Source organism: Plodia interpunctella, chromosome 14, assembly GCF_027563975.2.
Source record: "Plodia interpunctella isolate USDA-ARS_2022_Savannah chromosome 14, ilPloInte3.2, whole genome shotgun sequence".
NCBI lineage: Eukaryota > Metazoa > Arthropoda > Insecta > Lepidoptera > Pyralidae > Plodia > Plodia interpunctella.
The window spans coordinates 2,995,054-3,021,357 of record NC_071307.1 but is presented as its reverse complement, the minus strand read 5'-3'; the positions used below and the strand labels follow the sequence as shown (position 1 = coordinate 3,021,357).

At 37.1% G+C, this 26,304-nt stretch overlaps 5 protein-coding genes across 10 annotated transcripts; 2 read left to right on the top strand and 3 right to left on the bottom strand.

Moving 5' to 3' along the window:
* Positions 1-3,790: 3,790 nt before the first annotated feature.
* On the top strand, positions 3,791-8,363 carry LOC128675188 (trichohyalin-like). The gene is made up of 9 exons (XM_053754430.2): positions 3,791-4,037; positions 4,527-4,693; positions 5,282-5,479; positions 5,897-6,008; positions 6,393-6,560; positions 6,859-6,986; positions 7,294-7,499; positions 7,748-7,941; positions 8,239-8,363. The coding sequence occupies exons 1-9, from the start codon at positions 3,867-3,869 to the stop codon at positions 8,293-8,295; spliced, it is 1,401 nt and encodes a 466-aa protein (XP_053610405.1). The 5' UTR covers positions 3,791-3,866; the 3' UTR covers positions 8,296-8,363.
* Positions 8,352-17,479, bottom strand: ND-75 (NADH dehydrogenase (ubiquinone) 75 kDa subunit). Of its 3 annotated transcripts, none has more exons than XM_053754428.1 (14): positions 17,344-17,479; positions 16,849-17,019; positions 16,377-16,708; positions 15,775-15,916; positions 15,195-15,320; positions 14,401-14,496; positions 13,910-14,083; positions 13,371-13,536; positions 12,680-12,831; positions 11,802-12,008; positions 11,260-11,434; positions 10,771-10,933; positions 10,156-10,303; positions 8,352-9,106 (listed from the first exon to the last, which is right to left on the bottom strand). In XM_053754428.1, exons 2-14 carry the CDS (start codon positions 17,014-17,016, stop codon positions 8,960-8,962), a joined length of 2,196 nt encoding a protein of 731 aa, XP_053610403.1. In that variant the 5' UTR covers positions 17,017-17,019; positions 17,344-17,479; the 3' UTR covers positions 8,352-8,959. The 3 variants fall into 3 exon arrangements, with proteins under 3 accessions (XP_053610403.1, XP_053610404.1, XP_053610402.1); XM_053754429.1 differs by having other exon boundaries at positions 17,357-17,453; XM_053754427.1 differs by having other exon boundaries at positions 17,268-17,413.
* Positions 17,480-17,589: 110 nt separating this feature from the next.
* eEF1beta (eukaryotic translation elongation factor 1 beta) lies at positions 17,590-19,169 on the top strand. Its single transcript, XM_053754433.1, has 3 exons — positions 17,590-17,751; positions 17,972-18,215; positions 18,767-19,169. Exons 1-3 carry the CDS (start codon positions 17,672-17,674, stop codon positions 19,109-19,111), a joined length of 669 nt encoding a protein of 222 aa, XP_053610408.1. The 5' UTR covers positions 17,590-17,671; the 3' UTR covers positions 19,112-19,169.
* On the bottom strand, positions 19,161-21,654 carry LOC128675189 (erlin-2-like). Of its 2 annotated transcripts, none has more exons than XM_053754431.1 (7): positions 21,439-21,654; positions 21,246-21,360; positions 21,065-21,145; positions 20,876-20,984; positions 20,378-20,529; positions 20,072-20,224; positions 19,161-19,821 (listed from the first exon to the last, which is right to left on the bottom strand). In XM_053754431.1, the coding sequence occupies exons 2-7, from the start codon at positions 21,351-21,353 to the stop codon at positions 19,459-19,461; spliced, it is 966 nt and encodes a 321-aa protein (XP_053610406.1). In that variant the 5' UTR covers positions 21,354-21,360; positions 21,439-21,654; the 3' UTR covers positions 19,161-19,458. The 2 variants fall into 2 exon arrangements, with proteins under 2 accessions (XP_053610406.1, XP_053610407.1); XM_053754432.1 differs by having other exon boundaries at positions 21,556-21,653.
* A 576-nt stretch (positions 21,655-22,230) lies between these two features.
* Positions 22,231-26,278, bottom strand: LOC128675425 (SET domain-containing protein SmydA-8-like). 3 transcript variants are annotated; one of them, XM_053754830.1, is made up of 8 exons: positions 26,076-26,278; positions 25,379-25,623; positions 24,864-25,087; positions 24,299-24,586; positions 23,756-23,999; positions 23,140-23,370; positions 22,842-22,930; positions 22,231-22,483 (listed from the first exon to the last, which is right to left on the bottom strand). In XM_053754830.1, the coding sequence occupies exons 1-8, from the start codon at positions 26,117-26,119 to the stop codon at positions 22,265-22,267; spliced, it is 1,584 nt and encodes a 527-aa protein (XP_053610805.1). In that variant the 5' UTR covers positions 26,120-26,278; the 3' UTR covers positions 22,231-22,264. The 3 variants fall into 3 exon arrangements, with proteins under 3 accessions (XP_053610805.1, XP_053610807.1, XP_053610808.1); XM_053754832.1 differs by having other exon boundaries at positions 25,379-25,575; XM_053754833.2 differs by lacking the exon at positions 25,379-25,623 and having other exon boundaries at positions 26,076-26,277.
* Positions 26,279-26,304: the final 26 nt, after the last annotated feature.

The following is a 26,304-nucleotide window of genomic DNA, read 5'->3' as shown; positions in this document are numbered from 1 at the left end:
AATTACTTTTAATTTAAACGGTGCACAGATGGTACCGATTGTAAGCGGCCAGTGTCGCCAAGACCGTAAACTACGAGATGAAATTTTTTGAAAGGTTGGTTGATTTATTAAGTACCTAAATAAAATTTTAACTAAAGAAGAATAGGCCCAGAAACGTAAACTATTGCTATAAATTATGTAAGTAGTTCATTACGATTTTTTACATTATGTAGTTTAATTTGTTTATTCGTCTTAAGTATTTGATTGATTTATTTGTCCTAATATATATTTATTTTAGCTATAATTGGAAAACATACGTTGAACCGTTTCAAAACCATCAGTTCTTTTCTAGCAGATGAGATGATGCCAGGTACAACGTGATGGAACACACGCGTGCATTGATCATTACATACTCCGCTCTGTTATCGGGCTCCGCTTCGACGTACGTAATAAATAACCAATATTTGCACCCTTTATCTATTTATTCAGATACAATCCATGTGCAAGATGTATTATGGGTTCTAAATAATTCTAGTCTTTCTAGACCAAGCCGATACAATATATAAATAATTTCATACCTGTCTTTAGCATCACAATACACATCAATAAAATCAACAAACTTAAACGTAAAATTTCCTCGAAGAAGTTACAAATGGAAATTTATAGTTTTTCAGTGGCGCGACTTCAGCTCGCACTCCGTTCATTATGCACTTAATACAAAGTAATGGCTGCGAGCATTGCCAGTCGAACATTTTAGCCGGCTGCCACAGTTAAATCTATTAAGTTTACAGGCTGGATTTGTACCAAACTTTGGCATCTCAGATCAATTTTTTGTTGGCGTATTTTACAATGGAATTTTATGAAACTTAAAAATTTTCAGAGATACCAATATAATAATAAATATAAAAAAACTAATTTCTAAGCACAAGAAATGTGGTGTATATGTTAAAGTCATTTTTCACTGGTGTTAGATTTTATTCAAGTCGCCTAAAAACAACTTTTACGAATTCCGTCATCCAATGGCAATATTCTTTGAAGTAACAAATGTAAGCATTAATGATATAAATTACAACAGGGTCAGTTTAGTTCCCCACAAGCGTAACACAAAGAAAACTACTAAAAATAATGCAATCTATAATATGCTTCAAAAAAGGGATTCTCGTCGTCCTAAAGAGCTGCTGGAGCATTATGCAAACTGCAATCCTTGTTAGCAGCTACCTGCAAGCGAGCGAAGTGTCCGCCATGCGCCATAGTGCAGGAGACAAACGTCCGAACTGCAAGCACTTCAAACACTTGAATGGCGCCATTCCTTCCTACCTACATGTTCTACGTTTAAAATATTTTAATAGATAGTATTATAACTTGATGACGTGGTGATGATTCAAAATTTTAGACGACGTGTTCGTCTTTGAAGAAGCGTTCTCTAATAGTTTCGACATTGGGGCCTTCAAGAAGAAAGTCGGCCCGTATCGTGTTGCTGGATGTCCATAGGTTGCGATATTTATACTGCCATTGGACGTCATGCATTATTATGACATGCATGAACTGCGGGATCGGCTCCCGACGAGGAAACTCTTGAACGGTTTACTGCATGGACCTTAATTTTTATCACGCGTTGAATAATATCTCTCAGACTGTTGAATGACAATAAAAGCATTTTTACAAAAATGAAATTTTTAACGCAAAATTACAATTTAATAACATAATCAATTTTTAATTATTTACTAACATTATTTCATTTCAAAATAAAAATATATAAATAATAATATAAAATATTTCACACTACTTTCTACTTCAGCTCTAAGAAAATTCTCAATCTTTAACCAAAACAATCTTTCAGTAGATTTTCATTTGTATCTCCACCACAATCTCCTCTCCGGTTACACGCGCGCACTTTGAAACATAATGCTTAGCTTTATTTTTGTCTGTTCGTATGTTTGTTTACTCTGTATCCACCGGAAGGCTTGTAAATCCTTCGACAACTGACACCTATGTTTATATCATCCATTTTAAAAGCATAGTAACTTGATAAATAATTCTTTATTGACGTCAATTCACAGGGTAAGCTAAATCTCGCCATTGTGGCACATATTTGAAGATAATGCTGCGGTTAAGATTGCATAATTAGCATAATTTTTCCTTTTTTTGCTTTTAAAATCGGCAGTATAAGCTGAAATAAAGATTTACTATATTTTTTTATGTAATATTCAAATTAGTAGTATGGGAAATAATATTTAGAAAGTATTCAGTGCATACCAAATTACGGATACGAAATAAGATACCATTGAAAATTGTAAAAGATTGTTATAGTTATTGAAATTAAACTCTTCGTGTAAAGTATCCTAGTCTCGTTTTTGCATGGAACATAAATAATATGAAAATTCCTATGAAATTCACTAACTGATAGTAATCAGAATACGCAGTAGCGTAAAAGAGCATTTCAATTTAAAATGTACATTTACCTCGAATATACTTCTACAGTGAGGGAGTGAGTTTTGATTTCGAGATCCGATACGAATCAATATATGAGATAGTTCCATGAATAAATTTACATGTTGCGTTCGGATACAAATGTAGGAGCCTTGAGCCCAGTAAAATGGATTGGTAGACGGAAGAAGGATATTGTACTATTATACATCAGCAAATTGGATACGAACTATTACCTAAACTAAGCATATGCTTAGTTTAGGTAATAGTTCGTATCCAATTTAGTGGATATCCACTATATATGTAAACCCTATTCGCCTCTCCTTTTAAGGATAAGTACAGCTCTCAGGTTTCTTCCTCAGCCATTCAGCGTCGGAGTCCGCCGTGCTTTTCTCCTCCACTTCGCACAGTATTCGGCGTCCTTCTTCTAAATAATCTATAGTACAGGATTTCATATCTCTTTACCCTGAGATTATATTGAATCTAATTGGATTTATCTGTTCTTGGCCAGATTTCTTATGATTGGTTTTAAAACTTGCCTCTATAAATTAGGTGTCTGTATAAATAAACTAGTTTATAAAATCTCATGAAAAAGTAATATTTTTAACAAAGAAACAATTTAACATACAATCAAGAACCACATTTAATATTTTCAGGCACTTCCGAAAGAACGATTAATCATTTCCTTTCCTTTCCAACCAGTTATTTTTATGCAAAACATACGCAAACAAAGCGGCGCTATGCGACGCGGCGTTCTTATAATCTGTGGCGACATTGACTGATGTGAAATGGACAAGAAAGTAACCTATTTGTAAGTAAGGATTTATTATTTCGATAGAAATGGGGGACTCCCCAAAACAAACTTGAAATGTATCAGGATCGGAAACTATAAATATATTATTTATAATGACTAAGTGATAAGATTTTTTATGCAACTACATTATTGCGAATATAAAATCTTGTTACAAGCTACCTTTATGTCCGAAGTCTATTAATCAGCATCACTGATGCTATTCGGTCAATATACTTGTATATGCTACGATATTAGACAGTGAGTACTTTTCGAATAAAACGGCTACCAAAATTACCAAAAATTAAATATATATTAATAATGACAATTTAAAAAAAAAATAATTAAATATTAAATTTTCGTTTTTAAATGATAAAGCTGAAAAACTCGCTATATTTTGTTACTTAAACACGCAGTTTTTTGTATGATAACTATATTCATCAGTAAGACTAACTAATCAGAAACGAACTTTATGGCACGACTAGTAAGAAATAAGATACGAACGAAAAAAGACTTGCTTTTATTACCCAAAGTAAAGAGTCCTTTTTATTGTTGTTCCTGTGATTTTTATTGAGTAGGCAGTACTTCATGACCACCCAGTTTAACACACACATTTCAAGATGTCACGCACCATGGCTATTTACAACAACATTTGTTAGACATTTATACCATGCCATATTACTACAAGCATTCCATGTGGCTTGGCAGAAATGAGTGGGAACGACTGAAGACCCAGGCCGACCCACCGCCGCCGTCACCACGGCTCCAGGAAGACCTGTACCTGAAGGATTTGATAGAAAAGTCCCAGAAATGGATCAAGACATGGCCGGATAGCGTAGAAGTATATCATAGAAATTATTTTCAATATTTATTTTTTTATTTCCTGCGGCAAAACCCAAATATATCCATCGAACAAAGGGCAGCACGAGAGCGTCATTGCTTTTTGCCATTGTGTAATGAGTTTCAATTGAAAAGAATAAGATTTTTCAAAATACCTACCTTTAGATTAGTTAAATTGTCGTAGGCAGGCTCGTAGCTGCGCTACGTAGAAAAACGAGTTGGAATATTACGTCGTAGCATTGCTACAAGTGTCTACGATGAACAAACACTTAAGTTTGAGAAAATAACGTAAGCAGTAATAACTACACCAATATTGTTTTTCCTTAAACCAACATTAATATGATGGTTAACACGGTGGCTTTTATTAATTTCTCACATGGTTTCGTATCTCCAAAGAAAATGATTGTGAATTTCATTGGTTAATGTTAAGAATCTATATCGAATCCTACTAAATTGAACCCTACAATGGAATTCCGACATTACGTTTTAGAGTCACGTAACACAAGCTCAAAAGCGTGCAGACAAAGACCATCACAAGGAGATAGCAGAAGTGCACGCATTCTTCAAGCAGAGGAAGCGAGACGACACGAGGCAGGCCCTTGCCAAGGCGAGGCAGCTCATATTTGAGGGCAGCTCTTGTGGAAAACAACTTCTAAGGTATATTAACCCACGTTTGTACCCTAATACTCACACTTCAACATCCTGCGATGTTATTGCCGCACCGATACGACATTGGAACGTTCTAGAAACGACTCTACGACTTCTTGAAACGCCGGCAACACTCGTGTGGTATCCCTGGTATTTCAGTTGTTTCGGAGCAGCGATGATGACTTACTATTAGGCGATCCACTTGTTCGTTTATAGCCTATTCCATAAACAACTCTCACTTAGGGCTGTTTTCTATTTAAAACAATATTTTACACATATAAGATCGCCTACAATTTTGCTTCTCGAACGTTGAAGACGTTAAGTTATACCGGAAGATAGATCCTCCTCCTCGTCCTCGTCTACAAATCCTTTAAGACAATTTCCTACGCTGGAGATACGTAACTTTTTGTACACTATTCTCTTCACATCATCGACAGAGTATGTACGGAATTACTTACAAGATGACAGGACGATCATTCTTGATTTTCTATGTGGTTTGGTGGTGGAGAAATTTGGCAAACAAAAATTTACGGAAGCGAGAAGGATGTGTTGGTGCTTATAATTATGTATACATTTTGATTATTATTATTATTATAGCGCACTAGTAGCATCAAAGGTGATCGAAGAAAGAGAAGCTCAAATCGCATTTAAAAAGGAGCTTGAAAAGAATCAACTCGAATCGGAAAAGAAGAAGGACCACCGAGAATTGTACTTTTTCAAAAAAGACAATCCGATTGAACAAGAGAAACTACGGAAAAAGAAAAATGTGTTATTTGCACTGGAAAACAAGGAAATGTATGTACCTTTATTTGAGGAAATACTTATATTTATCAAGGATCAAGTCAAAACAGATATGTTCTAAGTTTTAATGAGAAAAAATAGTGAACTACTTAGGTACTCGTTAATATTTACTTTAAATTATAGTTAGATTACATACCTACACTTTTTATTTTTTATCCACGACGATAGCCTGTTCGTAAAAGCAATAGGTTTAAATACTATATTTTTATATCCAATTTTGTCCAGTCCTATGGTACTACATGAAGAATTTATTTGTTTTTTTTTTTTATTTTTTAGTACATATAAACTTACAAATAGGAAACTATGTTTTACTGAAATAGGTACAAAAGTATTCTATAGAAACAAAGTACCTTTGTATATCTTTGTGTAAGTATACCATTTACATCAAATGTCGTTTTCGTTTTACCGTAGGCATGAGGCACAAAATACAAAAATCAAGAAAGACAAAGAGGAAGAAACTCGCTTGGAGAAAGAGGATGCGGCACTGACACAGGGGCTACTAGACTACGAGAACCAGGAAGAGGTTTGCTAACATTTCTCTAAGCAGAATCATAAAATTGCTTCTAAGTACTTTATGTTGACTTGCCGCTAGATGTAGGTAGATAGTCTAAAATCATGTCAGATATCTTTAGGCGACTTGAACCAGCGTTAGCAATAACACACTCGAAAATAAAGAAATAGAATAATCCGTAAGGAACTATATACTCCTAAAGGACATGTAGATCATGACTTCAAGTCATGCGTCCGTGTAGGCGTATCCTGTCAAGATTCAGACCGCTCCCGTAGCATTAGGTATAAAAATATATTTTTAAATAATATATTTAGCTTTCCGCGTTCTATTCTATGTATAAAATTATTACTTATGTCCCAATGAAATATGTCTACTGTGCTGTGTTTATTTCAACAGAAACTGTTTAGAAAATGTCAAGAAGATCAAATAAAGAAATATGAACAAGACATATTGGACTTTAAAGAAGCTAAAAAAAAGCGGGAGATTGAAAACGATAAAAAAATTGAACAGGCAAAGAAAGAGACCGATTGTAGACTTCTGAAGATTAAAAATTTGCAACAAAAGGTAACTTAATTAACTTAATTTGTATCTAATAGATACTTCTATATTTATAACTAATGTAAGCGGTGAGTAGAGAAGTAGTGTCTTTTCAAAATCTATATATCAAAACCGAATAGTAAGGAATAATAAATAAATCGGATTTTACCCTGAACTTTACTGGCCCTGAAATTTAACAGACAGACAAAAAATCTATTTATTCTTGAACACATAAATTAAACATAAGAATTTAAAGAATAAACAAAATTAAAAGTAATTCCAATTAAAACTAATTGAATTATAAAAAATAAATATTTAATTTTAGTATAACACAGTTAAATTAGAATCGGAAGCAAGGAAAATGAACTACAAACTCATAGAAAAAATTGAGAAAGAAAAGCGTAAACGTTTCGAAGATTTTGTGGAAAAGGGAGTGAAGCGTCAGGAAAATGAGTAAGTTTCCATTACTTGTCATCCGAAGAAGTGAATGGAAAGTGTGCGCAAGCGCAACAACTTTGCACTTTTATTGTCGAGTGTACGTACATACCTTGTAAAATTAATTCTAATATATATAGAACTAACTATAGCCACTTGGCTATAGTTAGTTCTATATATATTAGAATAGCCCCACCTAGCTACGCCATATACTTATATGGCGTAGCTAGGTGGGGCCTATAGGCGGAAATACACATGTCCTTAACACTGAAAAAAAAATATCTATACAACAGTTTTCATGGATCTTAATCCTGGCACATTTTAGGGCAATGAAAAAAGAACAAGATGAATTAACGAAACAAAAAAATAAAAGAGAAGCGAAGGACGCTCTAAGAAAACAGCAACTACTAGCCATAGTGGAGGAGAAATCGCGATGCGACCGCATATGTTCGTGTGACCGGCAATGTGTGATCGCAAGATCGTACATCGAACGTCACGGCAAACCGTGCGGCAAGAACAAACTGCTGACACGTGTGTATTTATGACTTTATTCATGCTATCGTTGTAGTAAATCCATACGTTAGGATATATAAAGGTGTTTTATGAAACTACACAACAGCTAGCTAAACAAAGAGGTGTTATCGATATATAGCACCAGGTAGGACATGCAAGAACTTTATATTCAGTGCATGGAATATAACAACTAATCTGTGCTGGAAGTACTTATATATTTGAGCAAATAAACGTTTTTTCTTTCTTTCTTTTATTCATTCATTCAGATGAACCAGAGCCAAAGCACGAGAAGCTGCAGTTCTTATCGAAAGAAAAACCGCTGACCGCCGCACTCCGCCGACGCGAGAAGGAGCCATCTCCGTTCTCGGGCACGAGCGGTGCGCACGCGCAGTTCGCAGCGCAGGCCGCGCGCACGCTGGCGGACTGCAAGCACAAGACTATGGCGAGGAGAGTTGTCGATGTAAGATGACTATGATATTTTTCACTAACTGCATCCGGGTAGGTTTTGAATCTGTTTTCGTGAAAAGGCTCATTCCGGTAGGCATTGGTTGAACAGCTAAAGTGGGGATAGAATTAGTATTCACTCTCTTGATGTAAAAATTAGATAATATTCCAATTTAAATCGCACAATTAAACTAACAAGAATTTGTTAGTAATTAGTTTTAAAAAATAAAGTATTAGGACGACTTATTTCAACAAAGTACATTTTTATCAATCTACATATGCGCTCTTTTTATTTCCTTTCTCTTTATTACAGGAATATAGAAGAATAAACTTCTTGAACGATACTACATTGCCTGTGAAGAATTATTAAATATTCACTTTTTATCGGATTTGGATCAGGAAATTGATATGTAAATAAAATTCCAGTTTCGACAATCATTATACTACCTTTATTATACTACACATTTGCTATATACAAAACTTGATCTTACACTGAAATTCCTTTTCAATCCATTACGTACCTTTCGTTTCTTAGTTATAAATAACATGATTATTTTGTTGGATAAGTTGAAATTTTAACGACACACTTTAGTCTTAACTATTAAATAACAAAATAAATAGCTTTAAATCACAATGTACATGCAGTCGAATGCCAGTTGAGTACTCGTAAGATGAGACACACTCAACTGCACTGGTGCATTTCTGTAGTATTTCCTTCGTAAAAATGATTGCAGAAAGGCGAAATATAAATTTGTTAATTATCCTAAGTTATCGATATCACCGATTCAGTGTCAAAGATTTACACTGTTGTAATTTATACTAAAAATAAAATTGGATGGAAAATTAAAAATTTAAACCTAACACACTCAATCGGCTGATATCAGGAATACTCCTAAATATCTAAAACCGTAAACAATGTACACGAATTTCTCATCAAGCACAGAACGAAATTTGAATGAAAAAAAAATAACGTTCGAAAAAATATTTTATCTATGAATCTTTTTTTTAATTCGTGTACGCGCAGTGGTTTCCGTCTAGTATGGTGAGGTCTTTTGCTTAAGTACAGCTTGGACACACTTGGCCATGGTGGGCGAGGCGCGGCTGATGGCGTCCGTCATGAAGTAGTCCTCCAGCTGCTTCAGCTGCACGTCCAGTTTGCCTGACACGGGCTTTTGTAGGCTCTATGTGGAGGAAAATAATGATTGTAAAGGCAAAGAAAACACTAAAAATTAAGTCCTACACACGGCACAAACACACTTGTTGTTGTCTCTTTCTATTACACACTCTACACGTTTCATTTTACCGCATATACAGTACTAGCTGATCACCGCGGGCTGTTGCCTTGAGGCAATCCTCAAGGCCTGGCCTAATGTCAATACATCAGGCCAGTTGCCACAGCCAAATCTTCAAAATTCTCTTCTATCTCATATTTATCTATTTATCTTTTCATCTCATTATTTAAATTTTATTTTACTGTGTGACATGCATAATAAAATGTTCTAAGCAATGTTTGTTACCTCTTCACGCTGTATCTACTCAACCAATCTTCCTGATATTTAGCATACATGCAGTTCAGAGTATGGACGAGAGCCAGACAGATGACAGACGGATATAGTATACAATTGATCTCGTAAAAAAGAATTGTCTCCGTGTGAACCCACACGGAGTTGCAGGTGAATAGGTATGTAGCAACCAACAAACTATGTGCCGAGTCAGCGAGCGCGACCTAGTAAAGTTATCTATAAATATAAACTAATTTTAATAAGCATTATTCTAATTATTGGATTCATTAGTGGTGCATCTAATTTATCTCCCTCGTCTAAAGGACCTGAGTCACTAAGTAGCCACGGGTAGTTTCATCATCATCATCTCCAGGCATAGGCCTCCTTTTGTCTCCGCCAACCATCTCTGTCCTGGGACCCCATCCAGCTGTTGCCAGCAATTTCCTTTACTTCATCGACCCATTTAGCTGCCGGATGTCCTACGCTCTGTTTTCCAGTTCTGGGGTACCACTCAGTTACAGCTTTACTCCACCTTCCATCATTCCTTCTAGCCAGGTGCCCAGCCCAATTCCATTTTAATGTCGCAACTCTGGTGACCACGTCTTGAACTTTCGTTCGACGTCGTATCTCCAGGTTGCGAAGTTGATCTTGTAATTTGATGCCGAGCATGGCTCGTTCTATCGCTTTTTGGCCACGGGTAGTTTCTGTATAAGTTATTAATATGAGACCTGAGCCAGTTCCCGCGCCTGCGCGAAGTAGTTGTTGTTCTGCACGTGTCCGAGCGCTTGCAGCGCGGGGCTGACCTGCGCCAGGCGGCCGCGGACCTCGTCCAGGTTGTCGTACGGCAGGCGCTCGCCCACCACCTCCGATAGCGCTCTGGATCATCACAGAGATATTATTTCAATTTAACTGTTTAAGTTGCCAACACAACCTGACCAAAATTATTGCATATTCATCCTTATTGCCGCTGCATTAAGGTGACTGCAGGGTGACTTGATATATAGTTGACTATACATATCATGTGTTAAGGGGCCTGTTTCACTGCTTTGTGATAAAGTATCATATTTTAAATCTGACAGAAAAACTAACAGCGAGAAAAACAGTTAAACACTATCTGTTCGATATATTACATATAGTCTATATGATACCGATACTTATAGGTGAAACAGGTCCTAAAACAAACATATTTTCTTTATCGGCAAGCGATAAAACAGGCCTTATAACAAACATTATTAAATCTCCTTTATCATTCGGTGAAACAGTCCTTACACCAAATAAATCGGTAGCATAACCTGATGATCATCCAATCGCCCTAAAATAAAATAAATGGAGAACATAATAACCTGATGATCTTCCAGTCGTCGCGCGCCAACCCTGGCGGCGCCACGGCCGGCAGCGCCTGCTGCGCGCGGCCCTCCGCGTTGACGTACGTGGCGCGCTTCTCCGTGTACGCCGCGCCCGGCAGCACCACGTCCGCCGACGCCGCGCCCGCGTCGCCGTGGTGACCTGCGACACACATCCGCGCGTTTCATTCGTCTTCTATGTCTCGGCTTCGGCTCGGGTAAAAACGTTTTTGATTATACGACGTAAGTGAATATTATAAACCTTTTTAAAGGTGAAAGAATTTTTGAAATCGGTTCAGTAGTTTCGGAGATTACCGACCTCAAACATACAAACTCTTACCTCTTTATAATAATAATATAGATATGTATATACGCATATGTAAAGATAAAAAAACATGAAACATGAACATGAGACGTTTTTAATATTAGACAAAAACAAGTGCAGATGCGAATGTTGATGAAATGAGATAAGATGAGACGGAGATATACCTTGGTATATGATGAAGGCGTCCTTGGGCAGCTGTTCCCTGGTGACGACGCCGGCGTCGGCCCCCAGCAGGTACACGACCTTGGGCCCGGCCTGCAGCAGCGCCCCCACTCCGGGCCGGTAGCCGATGTCCAGGGCCGCCACCTGCGACGCCGTCCGCTGCAGCACGTTTAACACCTGCGGGAAAACTCAAAAGCTACAAATTACTGGCATTTCGGAACAGAAACTGAGGAGAAAAGCCGAAAGAAACTCATTCAAACAGTATTGGTCCGTATCATTCCATAAAATACTTCATATTCCTCTTGGCTGATAGTCATTAAGCGGATTGACACATATACAACGATTTTCTAGCCACATTAATGGAGTAGTTTACCATTGCCTTTAACATTCTATACCCCAATTTCACACATTATAAAATAGTTTTAAGGCTTATTTTCTACGCTAACTCCGGGCTTCACAGCCGCGAATGAAACCAAGAAAACGCGAGGATGAGATAAAGACAACCCCACTATTTGTCCCTTCACCTTCATCACCTTCACCCTACCTTCCACTGTTTGTCCTGAAGCTTGTCCTGTAGTCTGAGAGCCAGCTCCTGCGTGAACGCCAGCAAGGCGCCGCCGTCCTCAGCGGCCAGCTGGTCGGCGCCGAGGATCACCACCGGCCGCTTGGCGCTCTCGAGCCGCTTCAGCACTTCATGCGACGAAGTGCCGTCGGCCAGCTCCTTCACTACCGACGCTGAATCGCCCACGTGCTGAAAGAATATAGCAGAAATTAAAAAAAAACGGCGCGAAATGGAATGGTAGTAAGAACAGGTTTATGTATTACAATAATGATATAGTTACGTGTATATAGTACCATTATACACGTTTTACAACTATATCAACCAACATAAATGCAATTTTTTTCTAATTGATGTTTTTCATGGTTTTAAATAGTAGGCCGGTATCTCATTTAAGTAGGCCAGCTCATTATCTTTGGATAAAACAAAATTAATCATGAGTTTGCATACCATGTGGCACGAGTAGAATTTGAATCTGCGACCTTTCCGTTCACAAGCGGTCTTAGCCTTTGCACCACCACCACTTCAATTGTGAAGGTCTAAATCTATATTATTTTTGTATGTTTGAGGGGGGTAATATCCGAAACTACCGAACCGATTTTAAAAATTATTTCACCATTAGAAAGGTACATTATCCAAGATTGCTATAGGCACAAAATTCCCACGGAAGCGAAGCCCCGGGCAACATCTAGTTCTAAATGGTATCACTAAATGTTAAATAGTAATTTATTATTTAATTATTATTTATTTTGTATTTGACTTAATTATGTCCTAATGTTATCTCCGAAACAATGTATGAATGTTAAATGGAATGGAATAAATGCATAGAAAGATCAAACAAATAGATAAGAACAAGAACCGACCGTGTAGTCGTAGGTGAGGTCCACGTTGGGCCCGACGAGCGCGACATCGGCCTCCTTGTGTATGAACGCCTTGCGGATGCGCGCGTTCAGCAGCGGCGCCTCGAAGCGCACGTTGGTGCCTATCAGCAACACGAAGTCCGCTTCCTCCACATCTGTTTATAGAAAAGTATTTTGGGTGAATGGGCTTTTATTTTCATCCCGAATTCAATTTGTATAGGGTTCCCGTTGTGTATAGCCTGAAAGCGGGACGATATCGAAAATAAATCTAAAAATTGAATGTATGTTTATTGGCAAGTGACAAAGGATTCACTTTTTATTAGTAATGCTTATAAACTAGGTACGTTAGTTAAGACAATTGTATTGTTCAAAGTGGCCATTCTTGCACTACTACCCCCGAAATGGCGCAACAATGGCAGGTAATTGATCGATCATCTTGGATATCAATATTTTAAGTTTGGAACAGATATTGTTCACGTAAGCCCTGACCTAACGAAACGCCCGGTAGTGTTGCTTTTGTAAAAAAAACACGTTTAGTTGAGACTATCGTGAAAAAATATTGTTAATCGCCCAAAGTCAAACTTATACATCAAAAAAAAAATATTTTTTCTTATGAAAAAGCAATCTTCACTTTAGACAACTCGAGGAGGCACACAAACCGAGAACGCCAGCTGAGGTAGATATCATGACTCACTGGCTATCGTGGTGTTGAGCAGGTAGGAGGAGCGCAGGTCGATGCCGGAGCCCTGCAGCGGGAAGTACTGCTCCGTGCAGATGTTCTCGGAGCCCAGGCGGTTCACCAGGTCCTTGAGGGCCACCAGGGACTCCGCGTCTGCCAGGTCCCCGGCCACGGCTAGCAACTATGTGGGAACAGAAAACAAATTATTTCACTTAAATTTTGATTTTTATTTTCTTCAGAAACCTAGGACTTTACAAACAAATACAAAATTATAAAAGGATTAGAAACATGAATCCACTAACAAGTTTTCAGTAATAGAAACAGATTAAGTAAATTTAAGCCATAGAAAACAATAAATAAGCCAAAAACTTAATAATTAACGACGAGGTTCAGAAACTAACTAAAATTAGTATGTGTAATGATAACAAAAATATCTTCTCATAGCTACACAGTGCTAAACATGTCAACTGTATATTGCAAACATTGTATTTTTTTTAAAATTCACCTCTGACATGATGACGGCGGAGTTGGTGATGATGATGATGATAACTCACCTTATCAGGCGGGCAGTCCCGGAGCGCGCGGCCGGCGGCCACAATGGCGTCCTCCCACTCCACGGGCGTGAGGTTCCCGCGGCTGTCGGCCAGCATCGGCGTCACCAGCCGCTGCCGCTTCAGGCCGTCGCACGCGAACCGAGACTTGTCCGACAACCACTCCTCATTGATCTCCTACAATACCAGTGATTTTACACAGCGAGTCACAACGTTAGACTAGTCGAGAAAGGCAACTTTTAATCACAATAACATTATAAATGCGAAAGTTTGTGAGGATTGGTGTGTAAGTGTATCTATTTGTTACTCTTTCACGCAAAATTTACTGGACGGATTGTTATGAAATTTGGTAGACAGGTAACCTGGAATAACACATAGGGTACTTTTTATCCCGAAATTCCCACGGGTGCGAAGCCCCGGGCCGCAGCTAGTCATTGATAACGTGCCTATCTATAAATATACATTGAAAATATTATTGCCATTGTAAATGTTACCTCATTAGTTCTCGGCAAAATGCGCAACACTTCATTGGTGCGGGTGGCGACCACGATGTTGCTACCCAGAGGGTCTAATACATCGATGGAGTCGATCTAAAAACAAATATAAGCTTTATATGCGACTTATTATGATATATGTGACATATTTAATGTCTGTTTATGTTTTGTCCACTTTCTGATATTTGAATGTATCGTATCAGCAAATAAACGAAAACGAAGACAGATTTATATGACAGATTAGAGTACATTTAATCAGAAAGTGGTGAAACAGGCTCTTAAATCATTTTAGCAAAATAAACAATAATATGTTATTAGGCTTTATCTAACCAGTCAGTTTGTATTTTACAAGATTTACTTATTAATCTCAGTTGTATAGTATGTCCAGTGCAATATTTGTAAACACTCTTAAACACTACTCCCAGAATGGATTATTCTTCCTGCGAGATCAGAAACCCCACATTTGATGTCAACGTTAAATTCACGTTAAGCGTGTTGAAAGTGTTTAAGAAATGTTAAAAGAAACGAGTGACGCGTGTATGTCGTAAGACTGATTTATTGACACTGTTTATGAAAAACAATTCGCCGTTGTCAGCGTATTACAAATATAATGAAAATGTAGGAGCATGCTCGTACACTTCCTATTAGAATAGATTAATCTTTTCTTCATTAAAATTTAAAAAATGGTAAGGATAGCGGTCGAGACCCTCGCGAAATCACGCTACAAACATAATATAACAGTCAACCTTTGCATCACCCAGAGAATCTTATATAGGTATGAAGAAGATACTCACCCTCCTGGTCTCCCAGGGTCGTGCAGCAAAGCTGTAGGGTTTGGAGGTGAGAGCTCCAACTGGGCACAGATCAATAATGTTGCCCGACAGTTCTGACAGGAACATTTTCTCCACGTAAGTGCCGACCTACAATACAATTCATTTTATTTGCCATAAATATTTACAAGTACAGAATAATAAGTATATTTAACAAGATAATAGTCATGCAAATTTCAATCTCTCTCTCTCTCTCTCTCTCTTATATGAGTGTTTTCTCAGTTTCTTCCTCAACCATTGAGTGACGGAGCACAGGCACCACTTTTCTCATCTCCACTTCACACAGTCATCGGCATCCATAATATACTTAAATTAGGACTTTTTTACAATAATCTTCATACAAAGCATCAAAATCTTTGCCAATTTGGAAAGTAGTGTTGCATGCTCCTATGAATATGTATGTCAAAAGATTGTATAAGCCCATACCTACGTATGTATACCTAGGTATGGGCAACAATTCATGCAAAGCATAGAGTTATCACAATAAATATCTTTACTCTTTGTAGTGAAAGAATACATTTTCAACATCAATATTCTAGATTACCTGCATATCTGTTCCTCGACCAGTGGTACCAAAGTCGTCGACGCCAGCCACTTCCGACGCAAAACGAATGCATCGTGTACAGTGTATGCACCGGGTCATTATTGTTTTGATCAGAGGTCCCACGTCTTTGTCCTCTACAGCCCTAAAATTAATATGTGTATATTATGGATATTAAGAGTTAAACATAATCATATCATTATTTACATAATAAATACAGTCTTTTAAATTTATTAATTAGCATTTTCATAAAAAAATTAAAAGTTCTATTATATTATACCACAAAAATGAGTTTCTTAAAACATTTACTTCAAATTATTCAACTATTATTTATTTATTGATTTCCAACAAATATAAAAAGGTCAAAATATTGGCAAACAGCCTAAATTAAATACTACTTGCACTGTCAATTAATTTTACTGACTTTTTTACATATAATATTTGCTCAGTAGTAGGCACCAAGTTGACATGTGCGCTACCTACCTATGAAGGTTTTCTAAGTTTACTAAAATCTGTGATTCTTGATTTGTTATTTACTTTTATTACTAAACAATTATAAATTGCTGAAGGCTAAAACAATAACTGAGTGAAATTAAACAGCTTACCTTTTCCCAGAGAAATGAATGTCAGTAAAGCGGCTCTTATCAGATCCAAAGGCCATGGACTGGTCCTGAAGGTCACATTCACCACCTTGATCACAAATTGGGCAGTCCAGTGGGTGGTTAACCAGCAAGAACTCCATAACACCTTCGCGGGCTTTCTTTGTAAGGTCTGAGTTGGTCTTAACCCTCATGCCTTTCATGACAGGCATGGCACAGGCTGCTACGGGCTTTGGAGATTTTTCCACCTCAACAAGGCACATTCTGCAGTTGCCAGCAACCGCTAACCTTTCATGGTAACAGAAACGAGGTATTTCTACTCCAACCTGAGCTGCTGCCTGTTACAACAAGTAATTCCAAGTTTTTTAAAAGAAAATTTGCAATACAAAACAAAACTCTTTACATACTTCAGATACTTTCATTTATACTCTGGAATTTACGGAATATATGAACAGCAACAAACTCACTACTTACTTACCTGTAAAACAGTGGTACCCGGTGGCACATACACAGGTTGGTCATCAATGAACAGCTCTACTTTATCTGGTTGAGCAGCAACGGCATCAGCATATCGACGAGCTGCCACGGGGGCCACACGGCTTGGCGAGCCTAGCGCGAGCGCTCGAGACAGCGGCTGGCGCAACATTTTCTGAAGAAAATGTATCAAAATAAGCAACAACGCACATACGCCTCCTGAGCACTAATAACACCATTAAAGGGCACCACTACAGTTTTATAACTAATGTATACTTATCAGCACTACAGAAATTCGAAATAATATAAATTTTAATGCTAAAACGTATCAAAATAGAAGGAAATATAGTGTTGTTATTACATAAGTTGGACCACCTAACCTAAATAAATACAACAACAAATACAAAGCTTAATCAATTTTACCGATCGTGTATGAAACACTAATTATCCTTATTCAGTTGCGGAATGCTGTTTTAATATTAATTACTAAATAATGTACCTAAGTATCCTACCAAAAAATCCTATTTTTTATTCGGGAAGATGACAGGTTCGGTTACTGTCAATGTCAATATTTTACTTTTTATATATTTCTTTGGATATCCGTCCGATCGTATGGCAATGGGCGAGAATGTTATGGCTAATTTTCGATTATTCGAATTGAAAAAAACAGCAAAAACATGAATCGGTAATTGTTTGTACATCCCTAATGTCATTCAATCACTTTTTTTCTCGTTTCATTTGCCTGTCTCTTGTCTCTTTCCCTTCTCGTTCGTTTTCCGCCGGGTGGTGTGGTTCTAGTACGAACAAATAACATTTTTTTACACAAAATGGCAATCGGAGACGTTAAAACTGCTCAAGGTCTTAATGATCTGAACACATATTTGGCTGAGAGAAGTTATCTTTCAGGGTAAGTTCCTCAATCACTCAATTTGACTTTTGAACCTATAACCACGTCAACCTCTCACATATGTTCTACCTCAATTCTAACCTCTTAATTTTTCTTATCATACAATTTCTGACTCAATTTATAGATAAACATGACGTTCTTTATCGCATAGAACTGTAGGGCAAGACGAAGTACAAGTTTTAGTTTGTTGCTGTGGTTATAATATAAATACGTGTTCTAGTTTCGTGCCATCTCAAGCCGATGTTCAAGTTTTTGAGCAAGTAGGCAAAGCCCCGGCCGCCAGCTTACCACACGCCCTTCGCTGGTTCAACCAGATTGCTTCCTACACACCCGCCGAACGCAAGGCATGGCCAGCTGGAGTCAGTCCACTGGCTGCCGGCGGCAAGCCCACAGCAGCTGTTCCCCCCGCCAAAGATGACGACGACGATGACGTCGATCTCTTCGGTTCCGGTGATGAGGAAGAGGTGAGGGAATCCTATCCATAATGCTAAAACTATCTTCTGTGCCAAAAAGAGTTGATATACCTAGGTCTTTATTTTTTTTTCATTTGATAATTCATATTATTGATGAAAAAAGTGGTGGTAAATTTGGTAGGTAGGAAATTAGATTTTGTACCATTGTGACAATACAGTGATAATCTTTGCCATCTTGAAATAAATAAAAAAATCTCATTTATTTAGACAATTATAGTCCACCAGTTACAAATTAAATTTAAGAGTTAAATTATTATAAAAATTGGCTTATTCATTAAATAATTTAATAAATTAAATTATTACATACCGAAATGATATTTTGACACACAATAAATTATAATATTTATTACTACCTTCTCACCAGCATGGGTACTGTGAAATGTCTATCACAACAGCTGTGTCATGCAACACTTTAGATGTCATTTTTCAGACTGTAAATATTGTTTGTACACTTACAAACTGTCTAAGCATCTTTTTAATGCAAAGGTCTGGCTGATATCATATATTTATAAACATTAACATTTTTCTTTTCAATATTGTAGGATGCGGAGGCAGCCAGAATACGTGAGGAACGCCTTAAAGCATATTCTGACAAAAAGGCAAAGAAACCAGCCCTTATTGCAAAATCCTCCATCCTTCTGGACGTTAAGCCCTGGGATGATGAGACTGATATGAAAGAAATGGAGAAAAATGTGCGTTCCATTGAAATGGACGGTCTCTTATGGGGTGCGTCAAAACTAGTGCCAGTAGGATACGGCATCAACAAACTCCAGATCATGTGTGTTATTGAAGATGACAAAGTTTCCGTCGACCTGCTCACAGAAAAGATCCAAGATTTTGAAGACTTTGTCCAATCAGTAGATATTGCTGCCTTCAATAAGATCTAATCTAAATAAAGTCATAATTTATTAAGTTAATATTTTCAATAAAATCGCCTTTTTCTCATTTTCTCTTTTATTTCACATGAAAAAGCTATCTAATTCATGGACATAACAAAAAAAAAAACAGTCCAAAATCAAAATGAGATTATTCACTAAATAGCATTTTTGTCTCTGTTACATAACAGAAGTGTGTTGAATAGTATATTTTAAATTATCACATTTACTTCACCTAAGACAAATTATTTACACACAAACATTTGCACAAAATTTACATGAAATTCTCAAATATTTTTATGTCAAAACACTGGAACACATTACTCAATGACTAGTTAACGTTTTACAGTGTGATTATCTCATTCAACATGGACAGTCTGTGGTATGCTGTCCCCAACAGTGGCCTGCAGAAACATGTTGGGGATGTCATTTCCGAAATACACCTTATTGTTCAGGCTGAGGGCTTCATACTTCTTCAACTCCAGATATTCTCTTGTGAGTAATAATTTGTTTGCTTCGGCCTGCTTTTTCAGGTGGTAATAATCGGCCTCTGCTTTCGTTGTCTGTTTAGCTTTATGGATGCTGTCCTCAATCAGTTCAATCTTCTGCAAAGACTCTTTCTCCATGATTTTCTGTTCATACTGGATTTTAGCCACTTGAGCCTCCTTCTCAGCTTCAATGACTGCCTTTCGGCGAGCTGTTTCTGCTTCCTTTTCTACCACCTATAATAAAGTTATGTACCAATTTCTAATTAAAATTTAAATTATTACACAATAGAATGTTGTTGTGGAAACCTGTCTACCATATGTACCTTTGACCTAAACCATCAATGGTAGATGAGACTAATGAAATTTTTCAAAAAGAGTGTGAAAAGGTTCATTTGTCACTAGTGTGGCAGACCTGTTTGCCTGCTATATGAAGAAAACAAAATTGATTTTTACAGTTTATTGGCATCTTATATGAATTACTTACTTTTTGATGCTGGGCAGCAATCAGGAGTTTAGATTTCTCAGCTTCCATAAGTTCATAGTTTTTGCGAATAGCTTCAGGTATCTTAGGTTTCGTGACTCTCACAGCTTGCACCCTGAGGCCTGGTGCCATTTCATCCAAGTCCCTCTGCAAAGCCTGTATATAATAGATATAATTTCAGTGTTTAATATTTTTAATGTGTATCTAGTTTAAATTTTTACTTTCATATCAAAATTGGCTTTGCCCCACATATTAGTATTATTATCAGTTGTTTGCAAGGTACAAATAAAAAATTTAAGCTTTACTTACAGTCCTCAAGTTTTCATCAATTTGGTCAAAGAGGTCTATATACACCTCATGCAGAGTGTGTGCACTACAGAACTGGTTCAGCTCATGGTGGACCTTGTTAAATATCAGTGTCTTGTCATACTCCGCTGTGAAGTTGCGGACCATATCCAATACTGGAATGCAAACAGGTGCAATGTTATTTTAAATAGAATGCACCAGTGTTTCACATTTATATATATTTAGTTCAAAAATGTTTATTGCAATTCACATTACAATATTAGTCCTCCTTGACACATTGATCACGCAGAATCAAATCACAATAGATAAACAATTGTTTGTTATAGACATTAACTGTTAGAATAATAACATTTAAGTTTTCTCTATGACATCTAAATCACTCAAAAGACTGAAAATAAGTTTTTAGGCATATACTTGGTCGTCACAAAATAACCTGAGTCCATGTTAAGAAGAAGATGGCTTATTAAATTATTGGTTAGAGAATAGCTTACAATCTCTTACCACTCACTGGTTCTAACTTATTGACCACTTCAATCCTTTCAAAGTATATCATAACACCTCCACTAGTACCGCAGGGCACATTTTTCACTTCATCCGTTTGAAGTGTGGTCTAAAAACAAATTAGAAATTCAAATACATGGTCAGTACTTTTTAAAATATACATACAAAGAAATATTGACGAATATCTACCTGAATAGATTTGTATGATGTCAACAATGGTATCATCATGTGAAAACCTGGCTGGCTGGTAACAGGGAGCAGAGCCCCACCCTAGAAAAAAAAATATTATATTAACATTGAAAAAAAATGTGTTGTAGCTACAACATAATTCACGCTTCGTTACAAAATATATATATAAGTAAGTACTTACCCGATAATAAACGCCGACATGTCCTTCTTCCACTTTATGCAGGGAGAAGTGCACAGTGACACCAACCGCTAAAATAATCAGCGCTAACACTGAAGATTGATCCGCCATAACCGGGCTATCACAACAAACAATAGATACAATAATAATTTATCAAATAACTAAAAAATCCATGTAAATTGGGCAATTTCATTACCTCGACAAATCGAAGTGAATGCTCACTATAAGCGGTATGATGAATGAGAATATAACTTTTCAACATAGAAAATGTTTTAAACACTGAGTTTGATTATAATTGTTTTACTTGCCGCACCTGTTGTTGTTATTTTTAATTAAATTTTAAATGTTTAATTTGTATTCTATTTCAATTTTCCGCTGACTACCTACTGAAGTAAAATTTTCACCAATTTTTGATTTGACAATGACATATAATTTGACATTGACAATTATTTGTTTTTATAATAAACAAAGGTTAACAAAATGTTATCCATGTATGCCTGTTTCTGTGGGAAATAAAAAATATATTAAAAAATTCTTAGTGCCCGTGCTTTGTCCTACGTGACCGATTTATCAAGTCTGACGCAGAATGTGCACTTCGCAAAATGTAACTGGGTTTGGGTCATTTTGTGAAGTGCACATTCTGCGTCAGACCCATTCCATCCCATTCCATTCTACCCATTATATTCGTATTCATATTATTTATTCGCTAACCAAGTGTTACAATGATCTTAAAGTAATTACAATTAGTGGTTATAACTTCTACCTGTGTACCAAATTTCATAACAATCCATTAAGAAGACATTACGTGATCTTTCACGCAAAATAAAAAGTTAATAAGTCTAATATTGTGCGTGATTTTACACACAAAATCTATTAACAAACATACATACACACAAACTTTCGCATTTCTGATATTAGTAGGATTCCAATATTTATCTTAAAATGTGAACTTTTACAAAATGGGCCTTTTAGAAATAAAAAAATTAAGTCCAATATCAGTAGTATCACAATATATCTTTATTTCAGTTAATATTGGTTTCCGCTGCCTCCTCTGCTACTTCGCTAACATAAGTTTTCCCCACCTCATGTAGTCCGTCCAGAACACTGTTCATGGTAGCCTTTAGGGCCCTGTACTCCTCGAGGGCTTTAGCACATAGCTCTCCTTCTGGGGAATTCCCCGGTTCGATAAACAGCATTTCTAAGGCGCGTTTAAGGTATTTTTCCGCAAGAAGAAGTTCATCCTGTATTAACAGATGTTTTTAAATTAAATCATAATGTTTCCGCACACTTTAGATACTGAAAGACTGTATAAATCTTTGATATGTATAACTGACTCCTAGTAATTTCATATCTCGTCGCCTAAAGGCACCTGACATAAGTTGTACACAATAGTAAACTTAAACTGTCAACCAGTGTGCCAGGTGTCTTCACGATGTTTTCCTTCACCGGAAGCAAGTGATGGTCTATATGAGTCATATCGGTATACAAACTCATGTGGCACGAGTAGGATTCGAACCTGGGACTTTATAAGAAGGCGAACGATTAATCTCTAGAGATGAGATACTAACTCACTGAAGGTATTACTAAAAGGATTCTAACCATGTATCCAGATCCACTAATTTCACGGGAATCGAATAGTTTCTTCGCCAGCTGCACCATGGTGGCATGCAACTCGTACATGGTTATAGCTGAAAAAAAAACAAAGCAGTGTTCAATATACGACACTAATATCAGTCCTATCTTCTGCACATTTTCACAATGACTGCCGAATGGTTTCCCACCACCTGCGTTAAAATATAACTTTACAACAAAATATGAGTTTATGAACTTTCTTGTAAGTCTGAAACTTTTATCTTGTCTATATTATTATACAATTTATCATATCCTGAATGAATACCTTTAGTCCTAGAAATTCCCGGAGTAAGTTTCTCAATGATCGGCAGTAATTCGTTGCACAACTGTATCTTCCGTCGCATCACTTTCTTAGTAGGGTGGGGTTCTCTGTTGATGACGTCTCTCAACACTCCCGCGAGTCGCTGCTTCGCGTCCAGAAGTAGATAGTGGTTGGGCGCGAGCACCAGCGATACATTGCGGATGTACTCTTCTAATTCTTTCTCATCTTTTTTATCTGAGACAAAAATAGATACTTATATAAGATATTCGGAAATTATCATGTTACTAAATCTGTACCACGTGATATAATTAATATACTGCAATCATAGACGGGTAGATATCATTTTATCCAAACTAGGAAAATTCCGGTCGTAAACCCATCTCTGGCTGTGACCCAAAATAAATAAGTCGACAGAATAAAAGATGAGACATAACAGACAGACTGAGAATAAAATATGACCCAAGTAAAATTCAAAGCGGTGAGAAATTATTAGTAAAATATTCTTTGGAAGCAGATATTCTCATCTCATTCAGTGCGCTGCTTCTCATCTCATTCAAAATTAACAAAAAAAGTGTTCCAATATGGAATATAAAAGCTTGAAATCGAACATTATACTCACTTATAAAATCCAACTTATCCGCACAGCACTGTATTCTGTGTCCTATAATTTCTTGGGCGAAGTCTTTCTTACAGTCATTACACGTCCACTCCCCCCCATCGGTAGTGGATAAGTATCCAGTCTTGCACGTCGGGCAGATAGCAGAACTGACGAAAGTGCCCAACTCTGTGGCGTCGGCGCAGCGCTCGCATGTGCATTTGAAGTATTTCCCGATCAGCAGGTGCTGTTGGCGCAGTGCTGTACCCTGAATATGCACAATAGTTCTAGTCTTATTGCCTACCTCAATATGAAAGAGATGTGCAAACATAGCTGCTACATTTTACTTTCATAGTCACGTATAAAAAGCTAGAAATCAGGAGCCACATTGTATTAAACAATAATTCGAAAAGTGAGCAAAGGAAAAGGTCCGAGAAAAAGAGGTGAGTACCTACTGCATGAGAAAATAGTTTCTCACCGCATTACTCCAAACGAACAAGGCTTAATGTGGATAAAGCAATATATTTGAGAATAAAATACTGATTACAAATCAGCGTAGATACATACCTTCAAAGGATCTGTATAATTATAATAAATGGTTTCTCCTTTCTTGATATCACTGCTAGCATGGCAAACAAGGAGGTTATTATCATTTATAGCCATGTGAGTGTTTCCCGCACAATCGTGCGCTAGTAGCGCCGCCTGGAGGTAAACTCCTCGTAAAATTTCTGAGCAACCAATGCCTGGAATTTGGGGGCCGCGGACGTCGAAGCAATTCACGTCGATCGCGGCGCAAATCTTCTGCACTATATTCTTGTCGGGTATATCTTCAAGAAGACCCAGAGATTCGATAAACTAAAGGAAAAATATAAGTTTCTAACTTTCCAATAAAAAAAAAACATGAGTTCTTAGGTAGGTAGATTATGTTTGTTTTAAATCAAAGTTCAATAAATTGTACCCAAAATACTGTTTTACCAGTGTTTCTCACATTAGTCCTTCGTTATCAGGATCCATTGTTTGATTAAATCATAGCAAACATTGTATTTCTAACTTAATTAACGTATAAAGTCGCAACTTTACGGATCTAGTACTTATTCGCAATATTTTTTCTCATTAAGACATGATAACGTACCGTCACCGTATTCTCATAGAATTCCCAAACACTGCTATTCTTCCTCTCCTCTAAATGCGTCTCGAGCTGCATGAACTCCTGCCACGTCTGAGGATCAGTGGTCTTCTTCAGCAAGGCTCGCAGGACGATGAGAGAGCCCACGTTTTGCACCATCACCATTGGACTTAGACCCTTGGTTAACTTGAGCGTTCTGAAGAATTCGCATTCTGATTTAGAGTGCCAATCTGAAATATGATGTGTAAAATGAAACTGACACTTATTTGTTCCATCCATCACCTTGAAACGAAAAATGTCTAATTACATGGGTAGGTATAGGTACCTATGTAATTAGATATTTTTCGTTATCTGCTGTTTTAAAAGTATTTACCTAAGTACTTTTCTAAAGCAGGCCAAGAAATTTCTCACAGCCGTCTTTCATTCTCTCTCTCTCTCAACTGAGCGTTTAGTTGCTGCAAATTCTATTGAGTTGATTAATTGGCTAGACGGCGGCCTTTCATATTTTATTGTTACTAAACTGTAAGTGAGCGGCTGCGGGCAGCCCTCGCCGCACAGTGGCGCCATCGCGCACTGCTTGCAAACCAAGAACTTGTTGATCAGAGGCAGGTAGCAGTTGTAGCAGACCAGTGAAGTGTCGCTGTTGGGGCCGAGCACGAATGGCGTGTCCATGAAGATCTTTTCGCCCGCTCTCAAGTCTTTAACGGCGACTAGGTACCTAAAATGTTCGTATCGATTGAAGAATAGCATGAGGCCTGTCTGAAAACTGGCAAAAAAAAAAAAAGTAGATAGGAATTTTTGTCATTATAAGTTAGTAATATATAGTTAAAGAATAAACTCGTTTATATACAAAATAGTGTTTTTAATTAGTGCACTATAACACGTAAAATACTACCTACTATTATAAGTACAATGTTAATTTTATCGTTTAACTTTGATCTACATCTAGTAGCTGTACCTAAATTTGTATTATATTGTGCTGTATAATGGTTTGTGGCTGTATATTTGAACTCGCCCGCAGCTCAATCTGCGGTAGTCTTCGTCTATTCCAAAATTAGCCCAGCAGCGGTTTAGCCATTAAAAATGTGACAAAGTTATCGTGGAAGTGTGAATGCAGTGAACGGTAGCGGAAAACTCGCGTTCACTCAATAGAATTGATTCACTAATAATTTATATTCAATTTTTAATAATTTCCAATCAGATAATAGGCAAACAAACCTGCCGAGGGTGTCGTTACTCCGTATCTCATATTTTGCCGCCATTTATGCCTATTTTTAGAGCTTTTTCTTCACAATATAACCGAAGATTCGGAACTGCACCGCACGTGGCATGCGACTGAATGGACACACGGCCTTTATTTATAGACCACTATTTATATCTGAAACGTGTTCTTCAGCACGAGTCAGCGAAACAAATGATGAGAATTTGTTGGCGCATGTTTATTAAA

Bases quoted from the DNA above. Each gene is read 5' to 3' on its own strand.
- eEF1beta (XM_053754433.1), top strand. From the start codon at position 17,672: ATGGCAATCGGAGACGTTAAAACTGCTCAAGGTCTTAATGATCTGAAC. The intron at 17,752-17,971 runs GTAAGTTCCTCA...TACGTGTTCTAG, and splicing joins GAGAGAAGTTATCTTTCAGG to TTTCGTGCCATCTCAAGCCG. The intron at 18,216-18,766 runs GTGAGGGAATCC...TCAATATTGTAG, and splicing joins GTTCCGGTGATGAGGAAGAG to GATGCGGAGGCAGCCAGAAT.
- LOC128675188 (XM_053754430.2), top strand. From the start codon at position 3,867: ATGCCATATTACTACAAGCATTCCATGTGGCTTGGCAGAAATGAGTGG. The intron at 4,694-5,281 runs GTATATTAACCC...TTATTATTATAG, and splicing joins TGTGGAAAACAACTTCTAAG to CGCACTAGTAGCATCAAAGG. The intron at 7,500-7,747 runs GTGTGTATTTAT...TCATTCATTCAG, and splicing joins CAAGAACAAACTGCTGACAC to ATGAACCAGAGCCAAAGCAC.
- LOC128675189 (XM_053754431.1), bottom strand. From the start codon at position 21,353: ATGGCGGATCAATCTTCAGTGTTAGCGCTGATTATTTTAGCGGTTGGT. The intron at 20,985-21,064 runs GTAGATATTCGT...ATTTGTTTTTAG, and splicing joins CATCATACAAATCTATTCAG to ACCACACTTCAAACGGATGA. The intron at 20,225-20,377 runs GTAAGTAAAGCT...TATTATATACAG, and splicing joins TTGATGAAAACTTGAGGACT to GCTTTGCAGAGGGACTTGGA.
- ND-75 (XM_053754428.1), bottom strand. From the start codon at position 17,016: ATGTTGCGCCAGCCGCTGTCTCGAGCGCTCGCGCTAGGCTCGCCAAGC. The intron at 15,321-15,774 runs GTAATCTAGAAT...ATTGTATTGTAG, and splicing joins GTCGAGGAACAGATATGCAG to GTCGGCACTTACGTGGAGAA. The intron at 12,832-13,370 runs GTGAGTCATGAT...TTCTATAAACAG, and splicing joins GCTCAACACCACGATAGCCA to ATGTGGAGGAAGCGGACTTC.
- LOC128675425 (XM_053754830.1), bottom strand. From the start codon at position 26,119: ATGGCGGCAAAATATGAGATACGGAGTAACGACACCCTCGGCAG. The intron at 25,624-26,075 runs GTTTGTTTGCCT...TTTTTTTGCCAG, and splicing joins AGTAACGACACCCTCGGCAG to TTTTCAGACAGGCCTCATGC. The intron at 22,931-23,139 runs GTATTCATTCAG...TTTTTTTTTCAG, and splicing joins GGGAATTTCTAGGACTAAAG to CTATAACCATGTACGAGTTG.